Source organism: Tympanuchus pallidicinctus, unplaced genomic scaffold (genome assembly GCF_026119805.1).
Source record: "Tympanuchus pallidicinctus isolate F22 unplaced genomic scaffold, pur_lepc_1.0 scaffold5, whole genome shotgun sequence".
NCBI classification, from domain to species: Eukaryota; Metazoa; Chordata; class Aves; order Galliformes; family Phasianidae; genus Tympanuchus; species Tympanuchus pallidicinctus.
In genome coordinates, this window is record NW_026294769.1 from 61,537,908 (window position 1) to 61,552,691 (window position 14,784).

A 14,784-nucleotide genomic window follows, 5' to 3' on the forward strand; every position below is an offset into this window, starting at 1 on the left:
TCAAGCTACGTTATTAATAGCCTTCAATGATTACAGATATTTTGTAAACCAAAAAAATCATAATTATTAGATTGAAAACAGATGTAGGTCAATGCAGTGTAACACTTTACATAACAATCAATAAAAATGTCAATACAAACAACTACTAAAGGCACCATATGACATTCCGATGGGAAAAAAAAATCTTCATTTTCAACTTAGATGCTTTCCTTCCTTTATCAGCAGATGGCAAGCAAATTACTAGTTCAATCCATATGTCTGTATCTGATAGACAGTGTTTTACAAGTCTGAAATTAGTTTAAAACATTTTGATGTTGGCCAGACTACAGAGAAAAACAGGATAACTTTGTCTATTAATGAAAAGTTGGTTTTGTCATAACAAATACTTCCACAAGCTACTACCCATCCAGATTCATTCAGTCGCTAATGGAATTTGTACCCAAAGACATAATCTGTGTTTAACAGACTAACAATTTGTAGTTTCATCCATTCTGCTCTTCTGCTGTGCTCAAACATGTCTCCTTACCCTAGCTGAGGTTTACTCAGCAATGCTGATGAAAGAAATCAAGGCCACAAGAATATTTTTGGTAGGAAGGATATCAGATCTCTAGGGCCCTTTATGTTTGGCTGGTAGGCAGTCAAGAAAGAACCTGTCAGAGCAAGGACTATTCAGACCAGCACCCTGTCTACAATCATGGCAAAGTGCAGATGTCTAGAAGAAAAGGTAATTTAGAAAATTTTGCTTAATCTCTCCCCATCAGGAAGCCTTAATTTACAATGCAGACAATATACACTTCAGGAAAAGCTGTCTGGAAAGTCTACACAGCCAGTGTAACAGAATGTTCTATGTTCACTGCGGACACCTGAATGGAGGTCCTGCTGGCTTCAGAAAATTCAGGTGTTTTGCCAAGAACCTACAGATCCGTCACAAATAGAATATTTCTCAGCTTACTGATTAATGCTCCTCTCTCACAACAGTAAAATATCTGGGAGACTACTGTCTGAAACATGCCTTCTTGCTTCACTTGTTAAGAAGGGTATTGAGTATTCTGGACAGGCCATCATTCCCTCACTGACAGGGTACATTCTGGGTGAAAGCTCAGCCAAGAAGCACACCAAGTCAACCTGAAGCAATAAAGCTCAGAGCCTTGTTCTCCTGAGATATGAATGCTCATTCACAAGGTTTGTCCGAAGATGAGTCTTACACCAAGAGTTACTAAGCAGAGCTTCCTACTGAGACAGCCTACACTGAGAGAACAAATTTAAAAGACATTTAATTTTTGTAAATGAAGTCCCTACATCAGTTCTGTTCTGACAGTCATTATGGATGTTCATTGCAAAGACCTCTACCCTTCAGCCATTTAGTTGACTATTATAAGGCAAAGACACATTGATTAAGTGCCAATTAAGCTTACAGTCCTTTATGCATGAAAGGATATGTTTAGAAATTAAGCCAGATTTAAAACTTCTACTAAGCAGAACATAATTTTCTGTAATGGAAAAATCAGTAAAGTTGGAACATACTCTTTGCTTTAAAAATGATTAATATTAGTACTATAAGCCATTTTGCTAAACAACTGCAGGAGATTCTGTGATCAGTAGAGAGGTACTTTCAATTAAAAAATAAATCCTATTTCTTAAATTTCATTCTAATTTTTAAGCCAGTAAACAGACTAGTAAAACACACGTACATGCAGAAGCAAACAAAGGTGCCAACCTGTTTGCAAGAATTAAAAGCTTTGAAGCCAACAAGATTTTAATCAAGATTTCCATTAACTCTCTCCGCTCCTCAAACCATGCATATAAGGTAGGGTTTGAAAGAACTTTAAACAAAAGAAAGTATCCAAGTTTCCAATATATCCCATCCAAATATAAAACAATTTCAGCAATACACTATCATGCACTGTGCTACTGCCAATGGAGAGCTTTTTGTCTTCTTTATCAGCTGTAGAGAGGAATGCCAAAACCATCACCATAGCTGAGTCTATTAACTGAATTGTGAAAATGTGTTTCTCAAAAAAAATGTGTTCTACACAATGCAAACTTTTACACGGGTCTGGAATAAGTCTACTCTAGGATGGGAGAGCAGCTGCCATGATTGAAACAACAGGGTGTACATGTCAGTATTTTCTCTTCTAACTCAGCAACATCATAATGTGAACATTAAAGCAGTTACTGACAGAAAAAGAACTCTTAAATATGTAAAGATATCATTCTCCATTCATTTTACAAAGAGGTTAATAGTAGTACATTAAGTCTTTGATTTGAAAGTTTTCACCAACCTTGCAGCGTCTGCCTTACAGCCTTTTAGTCATGTACAGACTGGAGAAGTGAGAGCTTTGAAGTGCCCAACTTCCAGTGAAGTTCCTAACATTTCTTTTAATAGGTCTCCAGAGGTCTGCATGTGATTCACTGTAATTTCAGAACAAGATCAGAAATTCACCCCAAAAAAATGATACAATTTCTTCGTGAAAGAATGGGAGAGTCATTTGAGCACCATATCACTGCCGGGAGGTGTGGGCAGAGCAGCAGGAAAGTAATCTGGCAGCGTGATCAAGTGAAACTCAAAAATACTGGCTATATATACAAGATGACTGCCAGAAATTTAAGGGAATGAGACAGGGTTTTCTATAGATGAGTTTCTTTTTTTTTTTTTTTTTTCATTCAGTAAATATAGTTTAAGTGCTTCACAGCCGATTTTTATAATTGTAACGAGCAGCTGTGATCAAACTCTATTTGTGGCATCATAATAAATTTGCCCCCCATCTACTAAAATTAGTTCTAACCATCCAAAATTCTCATTTGAACATCTGACTGAACAAAACAGGCATTGCTACATGCCAGAAACTGGAGGAAATAGACCTAAAATATGCCATGTTCTCACCAGAAATTGCAGGCTCCCAGAATAACATATGAATTAAAACCCATTCCAAGATTGTTTGCATTGCTCCTCATTACCATTCATAACAAATTCCTTGACAAATGTTCTGATTATTTCTCTTTTTTTCCTTGCCTTTTTTTATTTAAACATAATTTTCAAATCACTGACGGTCTTGCAAGGAGTAACAGCCAACAGTCCAATCCATCTGAAAACGAAGAGGGTGGAATTTTACTCTCAGCAAGTGCTGGAGGCAACCGACATGATTAAAGACTGCAGTTTAAGCCATTGTCAAAGACTTCTTCCCAAAAGTGAAAATGTGTAGTTTGCCACTACACATCAGAGGCATGTGAACCAAAATGAGGTCAAAGTCAAACAAGAAACACGGATGCCCCACTTCAAAAAAGCTTTTTTTTTTTTTTTTTAACTGACATAAAGGCGAAAAGAGAAATGTTAACAAAGTTAAATTTGTGGTATTTCCTAAGTTTTTCTCTTCTGCCAGTATTTTTGCAATATGTTACATCATAATGCTCAGAGAAGGTAACTGCCAGAACTGATGCAGGATGCATATGGATTGGACTCTCTTTGCAGCACCGCACAATACAGATTTTAAAGTATCTCTAACTTGTCGAGGCAATGGCCTGCCCTTATTCGCATTTCACAGACAGAACCAGGAGACTAAATCCTAGATCAGCTAAGAAATGAGAGGGGATTAACCAACTAACTAGGACAAATGTGATTCACCAGCTTATCACAGCAAACACAAGTGGCAACTCCCAAGCACTCGATTAGCAATCTGAACTTGAACTGTTCTTCTCTCTTTGATGGAAAGGTATCCTTCTTGCAGCTGTAAATGCTGTCCAGGATTTGAGCAACACATGGCATATGATACAATATTACATATAAAATTATGTAATATGTAGAATAACAATAGAAGAATCATATTTGCAAATCTCAGGCAGCATAGAGGTACGCAAACCAAGCAACAATTGCAAAGACCATTTAGCAAGCCGCCCTGCTTTGTGCAAAGCACTGTACAGCCTGTGCCACATTTCAGAAACCTATTACTGTGCACAGTGCAAAAACAAAAATCATCTTTACTCCTTTTGTCTTGCATAAAGAATATCCTACCTGAACTCCAAAGAACAATGCAAAGTGGCACAGAACACATATACTTACCAATTCCTGTTATATGCAAAGAATTAGAAAAAAATTGCTTAGAAAAACATCAACAGAACCATTTAGCCATTATAAAGCTTCATTTTAAAAACAGAACTTCGTACAAGAAGTAAATGAATTATATTAGGCAGGAAATTGTTCACTAAATCAATTGTGCTAAATTAGAGATCTTAAAATTGACTACTTGCAAGGTGGTCACATGCAGATTAGAGGAGTACTAAGGTAACAAGAGTTGTTCTATAAACACTTTGCATAGCTCACATGTACATTTTGCTATAGCACACATCTGTTCATATAACAGCTATTTTCCACAGTTGCCATTTTCAATGGTGTGTATTAGCCCCTGGATACCTCCATGGAAAAATCCCAGAACACATGTGCACTGTTTGTTCACAAATCTCTTTTTAAATCTTCACCATTTTGAATTTGTTCAGATGCAGATAGCATCTGGATTCCCTCAAATCAATTATAATTACAATGATCCTTTCTTAGTCCAATAAATTAAACATTTACTCGCTGTCTATCATAATACTCCTTCTCTAAAAGAATATATTTATTGTGCCTTTTAATTACCAAAGAACATGTACAAGGTTTTCAGAAATTCAACACAGAAAGCCACTCTGCACTTCCAGATGTTAGAGGCATCTTCGCATAGATTTTCACTGTTCAGTACCCCAGTACTTCAGGCAAAAGTAGAGTTAAGTACAATCCTTGCCTGCATTCATCTATGAAATTTAATTTTCCATTGAAAATCTACAAGTTAGCAGTAAGTTCTGCCCCTGAATATGAAAGTGTATTTCCTATTGGATCAAGTTTGGCAAAAATTATCCTGTTTCTACGTACAGTTCAAGTTTCCACTTCAGGTAAATAATCTAATGCAAAGTCCTATTAGCAACACAGAGTAACAGCAGACCTGTTACCACTGCACTTTTTGAAACCTGTCCCCACGCCCAGGCACCACGCATCAGACCCATGGGGGGCAGAAGAAATGTCCTCCCCACCTAGTAAGGGTAGCGTGTAACTGAGTTCACTGCATTCGGCACTGACTGCCAGCCAGCTCTGGCCATTCAGTTCCATGAGAAGGTGCTTTTCTTCTCATCTCTCCCATCCCACCCAAGCAGCTTGCTTTAAACCAAGATCTATCTTGGCTCTCCCTGCTTGAATCATCATTATTGATCACGGCAGTTCAGCGCAGGCTGCTGGTGCTGACGCAGCGCCTGGGGCCTGTCCCAGCCCTCCCAGCCCTTTGTTCCCGCACTGATTCACCTCTCCAGCAAGGATCTTGACGTAGCTGCTGCCCTTTTGCATTATTACCATGCCCCACCCTAATAATGATTTTATCATTTAAAGCTTTTCCCAACCACATTTTGTAGAAAGAAATATAAATAAAAAAATAAGCATCGTCAGGCGGGTAAACATGCGCGAGGTGGGGCTGTCTCTCCACATGTCAGACACACCCGGCACAGAAACCAGAAACATGCCTTGAATTGGGCAGGTTAACATTTTTCTAGAAGTGACTTTTTTTCTAGTCCTATCTGATCACTCTGTCACGATGAGTAATGCAAAACATTCAATTTCTTGTGGGTTTGGTTCCAGTAGTTGCTAAAAGCAGCCAAGTACATGTTTGTTTCACAACGACTTCAAATCTTCACCAGTTATTTTAGCTCTGCTCGCAGCCCGCTCCTCAGCACGGGATTCTACCCGTTGCGGTTTTATGCAGGAAACCCAATGCCTTAAAAACATTTCTCTTTACGTCCTATCTTTATTTTCCCCCTTTCCTTGTTGGACAATTCTTGCCCTTCTCCAGGATGTACTTCTATTTACAAAGCAGCCCACCACCTCCCCAGGCACGGACTTGTGGAAACAGGTGCTCCTAAAAAACCCAGAGTGTTTGGCAGCTCCGTGACGTGACGAAGCTGTGTGCGTTAGCAAGACACAGTGCCTGCTGAGTTCTCCCCAGCTAATTAGAGGACCTGTATGGCAATGAATAGCCTTGACTATAAATACTTCCTGAAAGATCTCTAACAGAGTCAGAGGAAATGGGAAAAAAATGAGATGCAGCTATGGGGAAACTATTTCAGATGTTTCTTCTTTAAAGGACTGCTTGTGTTTTTTTTCCAACTCGGCTGAGAGATGAGCTGCCGAATCCAAGATCTCCACCAACTTGAATACAAGTCTTACGGGACAATTACGCACAATACATTTGATTCTGTAGATACACCATCGAGAATAGTGCTTTGAGACTTGTCTGGATGTGAGATGTAGGACAAAAAGGTAAAACGTACAAAAATTTAAATACACTTCACTGTAGTGGCAACCGAGAAAAAATCACACCTAAACCAAAATTAACCTCAGTAGCACTGCCAAGAACACATTTTTACTTGAAGGCAGCAGCAAGACCTCCACCAACACCAGGGAGGCGGGTTTCACCTCAACGCTATGCTGCCCTTCTGGCCAAGAATTTTATGTTTATATTCACGAGGACTACTCCAAAAGTAACGTCTCCTGTTTCCATTATGTTGGCCCACAGCACTGGAGATGGATGTTGGTGGCATGGCAGTAAAGGCTGAACCTTCCCAACAATATTCCGTTAAGTGTTGCTGCTGTGTGGCACATGGCAGCAGGGGGGCAGTCTGACAAGACAGCGCCTGACGTGGAAGTAAAGCAAAGGTGTGGAACTGAATTCTTCCATGCTGAAAAACTGGCAACCACTGACATGAATGTTTATGGACACCAAACAGTGGATGTGAGCACATCGAGGCGGTAATTGGTGCATTTCAGCAGTGGCAACAGCAACGTGAAAAACAAATCATGTTCCAGACAGCCATGCACAGCTGTTGCACCACAAAATGAAGAGCATCTCAACCGTCTCATCCACACAAATTGACTGATGATGCTGACTATGCTGAAAAATAGTATTCTGTAGCTGAGAATTTGTTCTACCAAATAGTGTTATTCTGCTCTTTGTATGTGTTGTGGTTTCCATGGAAATACTTAGGAGACATTCCTTTAGGAGGGACCTAGATTTTGGAAATCACAAAAGGCAGTTCAGCCTTTCTACCACTTTGCAGGAATCTGGCATCTAACTGTGGGTAGCAGGAGTCGGTGTTTTATAACAGGAGAAATAATGTTTCACTACTAGGCACTGCATCCAGTATTTACTAAGTGATATCAAATGAACAAATCACATATAAATTTACTGATACTTGCGTATGTGTTGCTCATTTAGAATTAGCCACAAACAGTCACATAAAAGAATGCAAAGTGGGAGAGTAAGTTCTTCTGATTGTCTCTCTCTCCAAATTTAAAGCCATATAACAGCTCCAGACAGAACGCTGTAAGAAATACCAGGACTGTAAATATTAGAGACAAAAAGAAAAATAACTCTTTTGAAAGTAAATGGAAACTTCCTTGAAAAGCTGTGATTTCCTATGAAGAGTCCACACATCATGGTGCAACATAATCTTGATTTAATAGCATAGCTGTTTTTATCCTTTGCCCTTGTAATAAAAGCTCATAGCAAATGTTACCATAACTTCAGCTGGATATATATTGCCAAAGCCTGCCATCTCTCTCTGACAACCACCACCAGTACCTCTGCAATAATCTGACGCACTCTCTCCCTCCGATGGCACACAAATTCACTCGTTGCATGAATTTTAATTAATACACTGGCATCTATCTCCCTGTGCTTTCAGGCATTTGCAGCCCCGCAGGGCACACCCATCATGCTATTCTGCATCTGCATGGGCTGCACTGTGATGTGAGGCAGCAGTGTTTACCAGCGCCTCTGGGGGGGCTAACTAGGTCTGCATATAGATCCGAAGGAGCAGGCTGCGATTCCTAGTTTAGTGAAAAACTTTGTGCTGCAGCGTCCACATGTAACAAAACAGGACACTTCATTTAAAATCAGTTTAGCAAAAAGTTCCTGCTGCCCAAGATCAGCGTTGTCAAAGCATTAAACAATCTGCCTGGCCCAGAGTCTGCTGGCTGGCAATGTGCTACCCAAAAAAGGAACATTTTTGCATCTCAATAGACCTTCCAGTATCAACAAATCTTTAAACTAGAAAATCAGCTACTCTAAGGAAGAGCTGAAATAATGTCTGCATTGTACCACGCTGAGGTACATTTTTTTAATTCCCGTTTGCAAAACATACAGATTCACCGTAAGTACAGCTGCTGGAAACATTTTAATAAGAAAAATAAATTAAAGCTACTCGCAGAAGTGTACCAAGCCCCTGAGAAAGATTCAGTTACACACACACACAGCTTGGAAGCTCTCTTGGGGAGAAAGGTGCATCCCCTGTACATGTGTGCTTGCACACATGTAGAGCTCAAGCTATCACCACTGCACTATGTCCTGCTCCTCAAAGATTACAAGTGATTCAGTCTTTTAGCCATTAAAAAGAAAATAAATCCTACTCTAATTACTCCCATGAATAATCTACTGTAGCACAGAGCCTGGGGAGGGAACACAATCATCATGCATTGAAGGAATGCAAGAAAGCAGCACATAAACAGATTACTGAACACACAAGCCTGAAAGACGCTTCAAGTAAATTCCAAAAGTTTAAATTATCATTAAAGAATTGTGTGGGCAATTGCAGATATACACCCTTTCCCCAGTTGATCTGTTTTGCCTTTGATATTTTATTAAATTGCAAATAAACGTAGTCATAAACTCAGTATGTAAAAACCTGCCTCGCAATATTAACCTCTATCTGTATGAAAAAAATGTGAAAAACATTATCTCCTCTTTCCCTTCCTCCAGTCATCATGAGAGAATTGAAAAATGAAAAGCACATGGTATTACTGCTACTGTTGAATCATTACAAATCATTCTTAATAAACAGAACCACTCTATAAATACTGAATAGCCAGCACAACCAAAGGGATGTGCTAATTTTTTTCAGTCCATTTCTCACAGTGTTTATTCACTGAGTAATCCCAAATTTTTGGCTTTCTCTGTGTCGATCTTTCAAAAGCACAAAATGAAGGTGTCTACTGTGATTTTATTACAGGTTTTGTTTCCTAGTCACCAGTTGTCCTGGGATACAGTATTTTGCATGAGAATTCATTATACGATACCACAAGTATGTATTGACTTAACCCCTTATTTATAGAAAGGCACAGATTTTAGCCTAATAGTAACTATTCCTACCCACTATTTCACAGTAGAAAAACACATTTCCCCAAAAGTGCATAATCATGTGAGAGTTGACTAACAGTAGGGATTTTTTTATTATTATTTTTCCAAATGGGAAGGCTTTTTTCTGAACAGTTCCTAACTCTACTCAGTCCAAGCTCTGCATCTCATAATTCTGTCTACAAGAATAGAAGAATAAAAACCACCAGCTAGATTTCTGTATTTTTCATGGATTCAGGGGAACAGTGGATGCTGATCTCAGTGGAAAAATGAATGTCACTCATAGATTCACACACCCTCACCTTCCTCTCTCTTCTGTCCTTCAGATCATCCTTTATCTTCAACAAGTTTCAATTATCACTATTTTCCAATATTCAGTAATAGTGGTGAAATATAATGATCTAGGGATTCTGTTCAGCTGATGTAGAAAATTAACTTCCTGTCTTGTTTCTTAAAAATTGCAATTGACAAAGGCAACTCATCCCATTTTCAAAGAAAAGCAAAAATGAAAATATTCTAAGTAAGGAAAGACCCAGACAACCACAGCCTTGGAACAATGGACTTCAAAGACCAAAGCTGTCAAAATTGTATACAAAAGCAATTCTTTTTTGAAAGGTGTCGGCATGGTTTTACTCATCAGCGTAGACCTAACCCAGTAATAAATCCTTTTACTAACCATATAAAAGTTGCTTTGTTAACAAAATTTAAAAGTGCAAGGAATTAATTTATATACCCAGTTACCCACACATAAAAAAAGAAAAACCTACTTTTTTTCTCCTGAAAACTATGCAAATTCCTATTTCTGAACTCCAAACTTTGTATTTCTAAAAATCCAGAAGTGATAAAAATACTGATTTGAAGACAACTCAATCACTGTTTTTCTAAACAAACTGAACTTATTTTAAAGAAGGGCATAAGAAGCAGCCAGTGTGCAGTTTCCCCTGTTTAATTTACTTTTACTTTAACATTATAATATAATGGTCTTATTTACTGCATAAGATTTTAAGCTTGTCATCAAGCAAATTTTGATCTTTATAGAGATTTTTACATATACTACTTTTGCAGATCATAATTACTATCATAATCATCATTTACTACTAGGTAGTCAAAAAATAAAATTATTTGTATTCTGATAATGCAAAATACAAATGGCTCCTCTGGCCAATACTTCTCTGCACTGCTAAGAACCACAGCAAGAATTGAACTCAGATGTAACTAGTGACATACATACGGCACAAATTCCACTGCTAGCCAGACATATTTATATATTTTTAGGCATATTTTTACATGGAGAAAAATATAGACCTGCCATTCACAATGAACACACAACCAAGCAACAGGGAACTTGTCATTCTGTGACTGCTTCTCATACACTTAACATCCGATATCCGTAGCTATTCATGTTCTGCAAGGCACAAAGGATTGTGGTCATCCTAAACTGCAAGCCGACTTTTAAGTGACAGACATATCATTTTATAATTAGAGTAACTGTAATATTTTAAGATTACTGACTTCATTTTCAAAGTGCTTTTATGACATGTGTATACAGAAACAGACACGTACAACTTCAGCACACAAGGAATAGAACGTTTATCTTGCTTTTTATCTTCTTCTGACATGCTGCTCTCTTTACATGAAATATGGTTATAAATGTTCTCAGAAAAGATAATACAGAAGAAGAGCTGACCACCCCTTCCATTCCAGTGAGATTTGTCTGCCAGTTCCTAAAACTTCAGACAGGAAGCCCCCCAAGAAAACATACAGTGGTGACTCCAGGAGAAAGGCCCTTATTCGCCTTCCAGCTCCTCAGTTTCAGAGCTTTTCTAACCTCAAATTTACCAATAGTGGAAAACATACACCTTGATAAAAGAGGAAGTTGGTAAGTTCTGCAATCACAGCTTTTTTTTTTTTAATATGACAGAATACACCAAATTATTTGGTGTGATGAAAATTCTCCCCGTTATCACCCAAGCTCCTTCCCTTTTCTTTTTTTTTTCCTCTTTTTGCTTCCAAGGTAACCATACAAGTGTCAAAATTGATATACAATTATGCTGTTTTACCAAAAAAAAAAAGAGGTTACTTTTTATTAATATTTAAGTCAGTTTTCATGTTCTTACATATTTAATAATGTAAAATCTTGCTTAAGTGTGAACTGTCACATCACCTCAAAATCTAAGCGGTGATTAACAGTTCACATGAGGCCTTCTGGGGTTCTAAACCCTCGTTCTTCAAATGCATCATCAACCTGCACAATTAGCAGGAATGATTAAACAGAACTCAATCAGAGCTAAATAGCAAAAGTAGAAGCACTTGCTTACTAATACTACACCAATATATATATTGTTTGCTGCCAATAAATCAGAATGTTCACCTGTCAGCTTAAGTCTACAAGTTTGAATCTTTCAGTTTTCCCTTGATATTTACTTTTATTTTCCCATGCATTCACTCTGAATCCAAAGAAATCTTCTGCATGCCTAATTAAACACAGCACACTTGCAATCACGAGAAAAAAAAAAAAAAGAAAGAAAGAAAGTAACAAAGAGAGCTTCCTACCCGCAGTAGGGACTGGGATTCATCCTTGGCCTTGCCATCCCCGGATCCAGGGTAGGGCTGGGTGAGCTGCCCGGCTTTCTCCGCTGCTCCGGCCGGCACTCCCTGCAGGAAGCCCTTGCTCTCCACAGCCAAGCCATACATGGGCCGTGCCAGATGGGCAGCTTCTACATTTGGACTATCCCTTAAAGGCTTTGGCTGCTCTTGGCCAACGGACACTGGGGTCAATAAGCCCAAACTGGTCTGTGTGTATGATGGGCTCCCTCTCAAAATGTCTGTTCCTCTCCAGGGCACGTTGCGAAGATCATCACCGGGACTGTCAGTCCAACCTTTCTCCTTAAGCACTTCCTTATCTTCTATCTTTTCCCTCTTGACTATGCTGTCAGACATGGGCTCCCCCATCTTGGGGTCTGGATTAATCAGACTGTAGACCTTGAGGTCAATTTTTGGCTCTTCCTTGATAGCCGAAACACCGTGACTGTCCTCCCCATTGGCTGTAGTGACATCTGTCTCCTGACAGTGCACAGTGTTGAAGTGCTCCAGTAGCGACTGTGTGTCCACAGCCGTGAAGCTGCACTGACGGCACTTGTAGCAGTTGTGTACTCTCCTGGAAGAAAACGAGATGGGCATTAAAGTGTGTCCCCTCTCACCCTTCCTTCTTGCTGGTTTTACCTACCAAGACGAAGAAAATAAATAAACAGAATGAGTCTCTCTAATAAAGTCAGCGGGTTTGCTTTGTAGTCTGATACAGTAGGGAAAAATCTTGCTGCTACCTCTCACACACTGCAACGGCTTCCTGTTGTTCACTCATACTTCACTGCATTATTCTAAACTTCACATAATTTTCACTAGGATTTGGGCTTGTTTTTTCCCTTTCTTTGTTTGCCAGAATGTACTCAGCACTTTTCACTGTGGTAGAAATAATGAGTAATTTTTTTTTTTCCCAACCAAAATCAATTAGTTATAACAGGATAGTTTTCTTTGGAATTTAAAAAAAAAAATACTCAGGATTAATATCAATATATGCTAGAAACTTCAAATGCTTAAAGAATTCCTTTTCTTTCCAACTGTTTCAGATATTTTTGGTTAACAACGACCATTTTGAGTGGAACTCCAGTTAACTTAAGATAGGAATGCATCAAAGGCTGAAAGGTTGCACCCAACAGATAACATTTATTTATCCTCTGTGGATATTTCGAGGCAACTTTAAAAGATACAGCTTTAAAGTAAAAGCAGAATAGTTGGCTGTCTGAATACAAACTGTGTTTTCCTGTCAAATACAGAAATGCTTGGGTAAGACCTGTGGAGCAGTGTGGAATAACATGCCTTCCTGTTTTCACTCTAGAAGCCTATATAAAGTACAGTATTACTAAATTATGTAAAGCATATGTTGCTACATTAGAACAGCATGTTACTACTTTACCCTATCTATCAGATGAACAGTGCACTTTTTATGAGATATGTACCATTCTGTATAACAGTTTACGGCACAGAAGTGGCCCAAGCTCTTTGTCTGCATCAGGCCCCACTGCACCAGGCTCGTACCTATCCTGGGTCCAATACCATCCCTGCCCTTCCTCAAAATGTAAACGATCTGCAAATGGATTCTCTCTGCAGACTCATTCACACATCCACACCCCGTGCACTCAAAAGCCACAATAATGTCTTTCGCCAGGCTAAAAACCGAGCCTTTCACTACCCACACAGAACAAAACTTGTGTAAGAAATGTGTTACTGCCCTGATAACTCAAATTGCTAGAATTCACTCTTCTGAGGCCAAATTCTGGTCTCAGTGAAGTCAATGGCAAAACTCTCATTAACTTCAGTAAAAGCAGGATTTAGCTCTCAGTGTATCTGTGGAACTAGAATGATACACAAAATGTTCCTTTTTAAATATGATAGTTTAGAAGAGACAACTTGCCAAACTTACAGTGAAGCCCCTGTCTTCCTTCTTTCCTCTTGTCAAAAAAGCCAAACCATACGTTATTTACACTGTCCGATTTTCTTTCAGTTGTGCCAGCATGCAGACATGAGCACACATTCAAATCAAAGCTTTTTTAGCACTTGTCCAATATCAGTTTTCTTTTTGTCATTTTCCATATTTATATTCATTTTAAGGGACTAGATGGGCTCACTCGCTTATGTGAAAAAGAGTCAGCTATTCTCCATACACCCTTATGGCAACCAAATCTACTTGTGGGAAAGAAAGCTGTGGGTTCAAATCCTGCTCTGGCTGTGTTCCTCTTTTTTCATTCTAGTGTTTTATTAAAATTGGCTTGTCTCTCAGTGCGACACTAATATATCCTCTCTAGCAACTTAATTCTTCTCTAAACCAAGCCTTATTCTCTTCTCAACCAAAAAAGACGAGTGCTATCTGATCAAAACCATTTTACAAATACAAAAAGCCAAGTTTTAAGGAGGGTCGGCCCTGTAAAGGTGGGATACCATCAAAGAAGTCCAAGTTAGACAAGGGCTAGTTATCTGAAAAGCCAAGTTAAACAAGACACCATTTGGGGCTAATGGCTCAACCCCATATGTTCTCCATGTGAAAGTTTATCAGTCTTCCAGGAGGCTACTTAGCTCTAAGTGTCTCTTGTTTAACTTGGCTATTTCAATGCCTAGCCCCTCTCCTAGCTTAGCTCTCATCTACAGACATCAGACCTCCAAACAGCTCATTTTTTTCTGCCTAACTTGCCATTTTTTTCATTTTCCCCCCACGATTGCTAAATGGTTTTGATCAGGAGCAGTAAACACCAAGAGCAGCATCATTCTTACAAGGCCACAACTAAATGCAGAGTATTAGATACAGTTGGAATTGGATGGCTCAGACCCTGCTGTAATCACTTTTCTTAAATTAGGTTTGTTAATTTACAGACATTATAATCTATTCAAGGAGAATCATAAAACATTTTGTAGTTTTTCTATGAAACTCTGACAGAAATTCGAGATGACTTGGACTGATTTACATAGGTAATAAACCAACAGGCTTTTTATTGCAGGACACATATGTCTGTAGCATGTATTAAAAGGT

The 14,784-nt window shown here is 38.8% G+C and overlaps 1 protein-coding gene across 6 annotated transcripts in view; it reads right to left on the bottom strand.

Annotated features, from left to right (window-relative positions):
- TRPS1 (transcriptional repressor GATA binding 1) overlaps positions 1-14,784 on the bottom strand; it is a 210,667-nt gene that overhangs the window by 134,889 nt on the left and 60,994 nt on the right. For all 6 annotated transcript variants that reach the window (XM_052703611.1, XM_052703609.1, XM_052703614.1 and 3 more), the window contains one exon: positions 11,757-12,360. In XM_052703611.1, the coding sequence (XP_052559571.1) occupies positions 11,757-12,360 (604 nt within the window). The remainder of the gene's footprint in view (positions 1-11,756; positions 12,361-14,784) is intronic.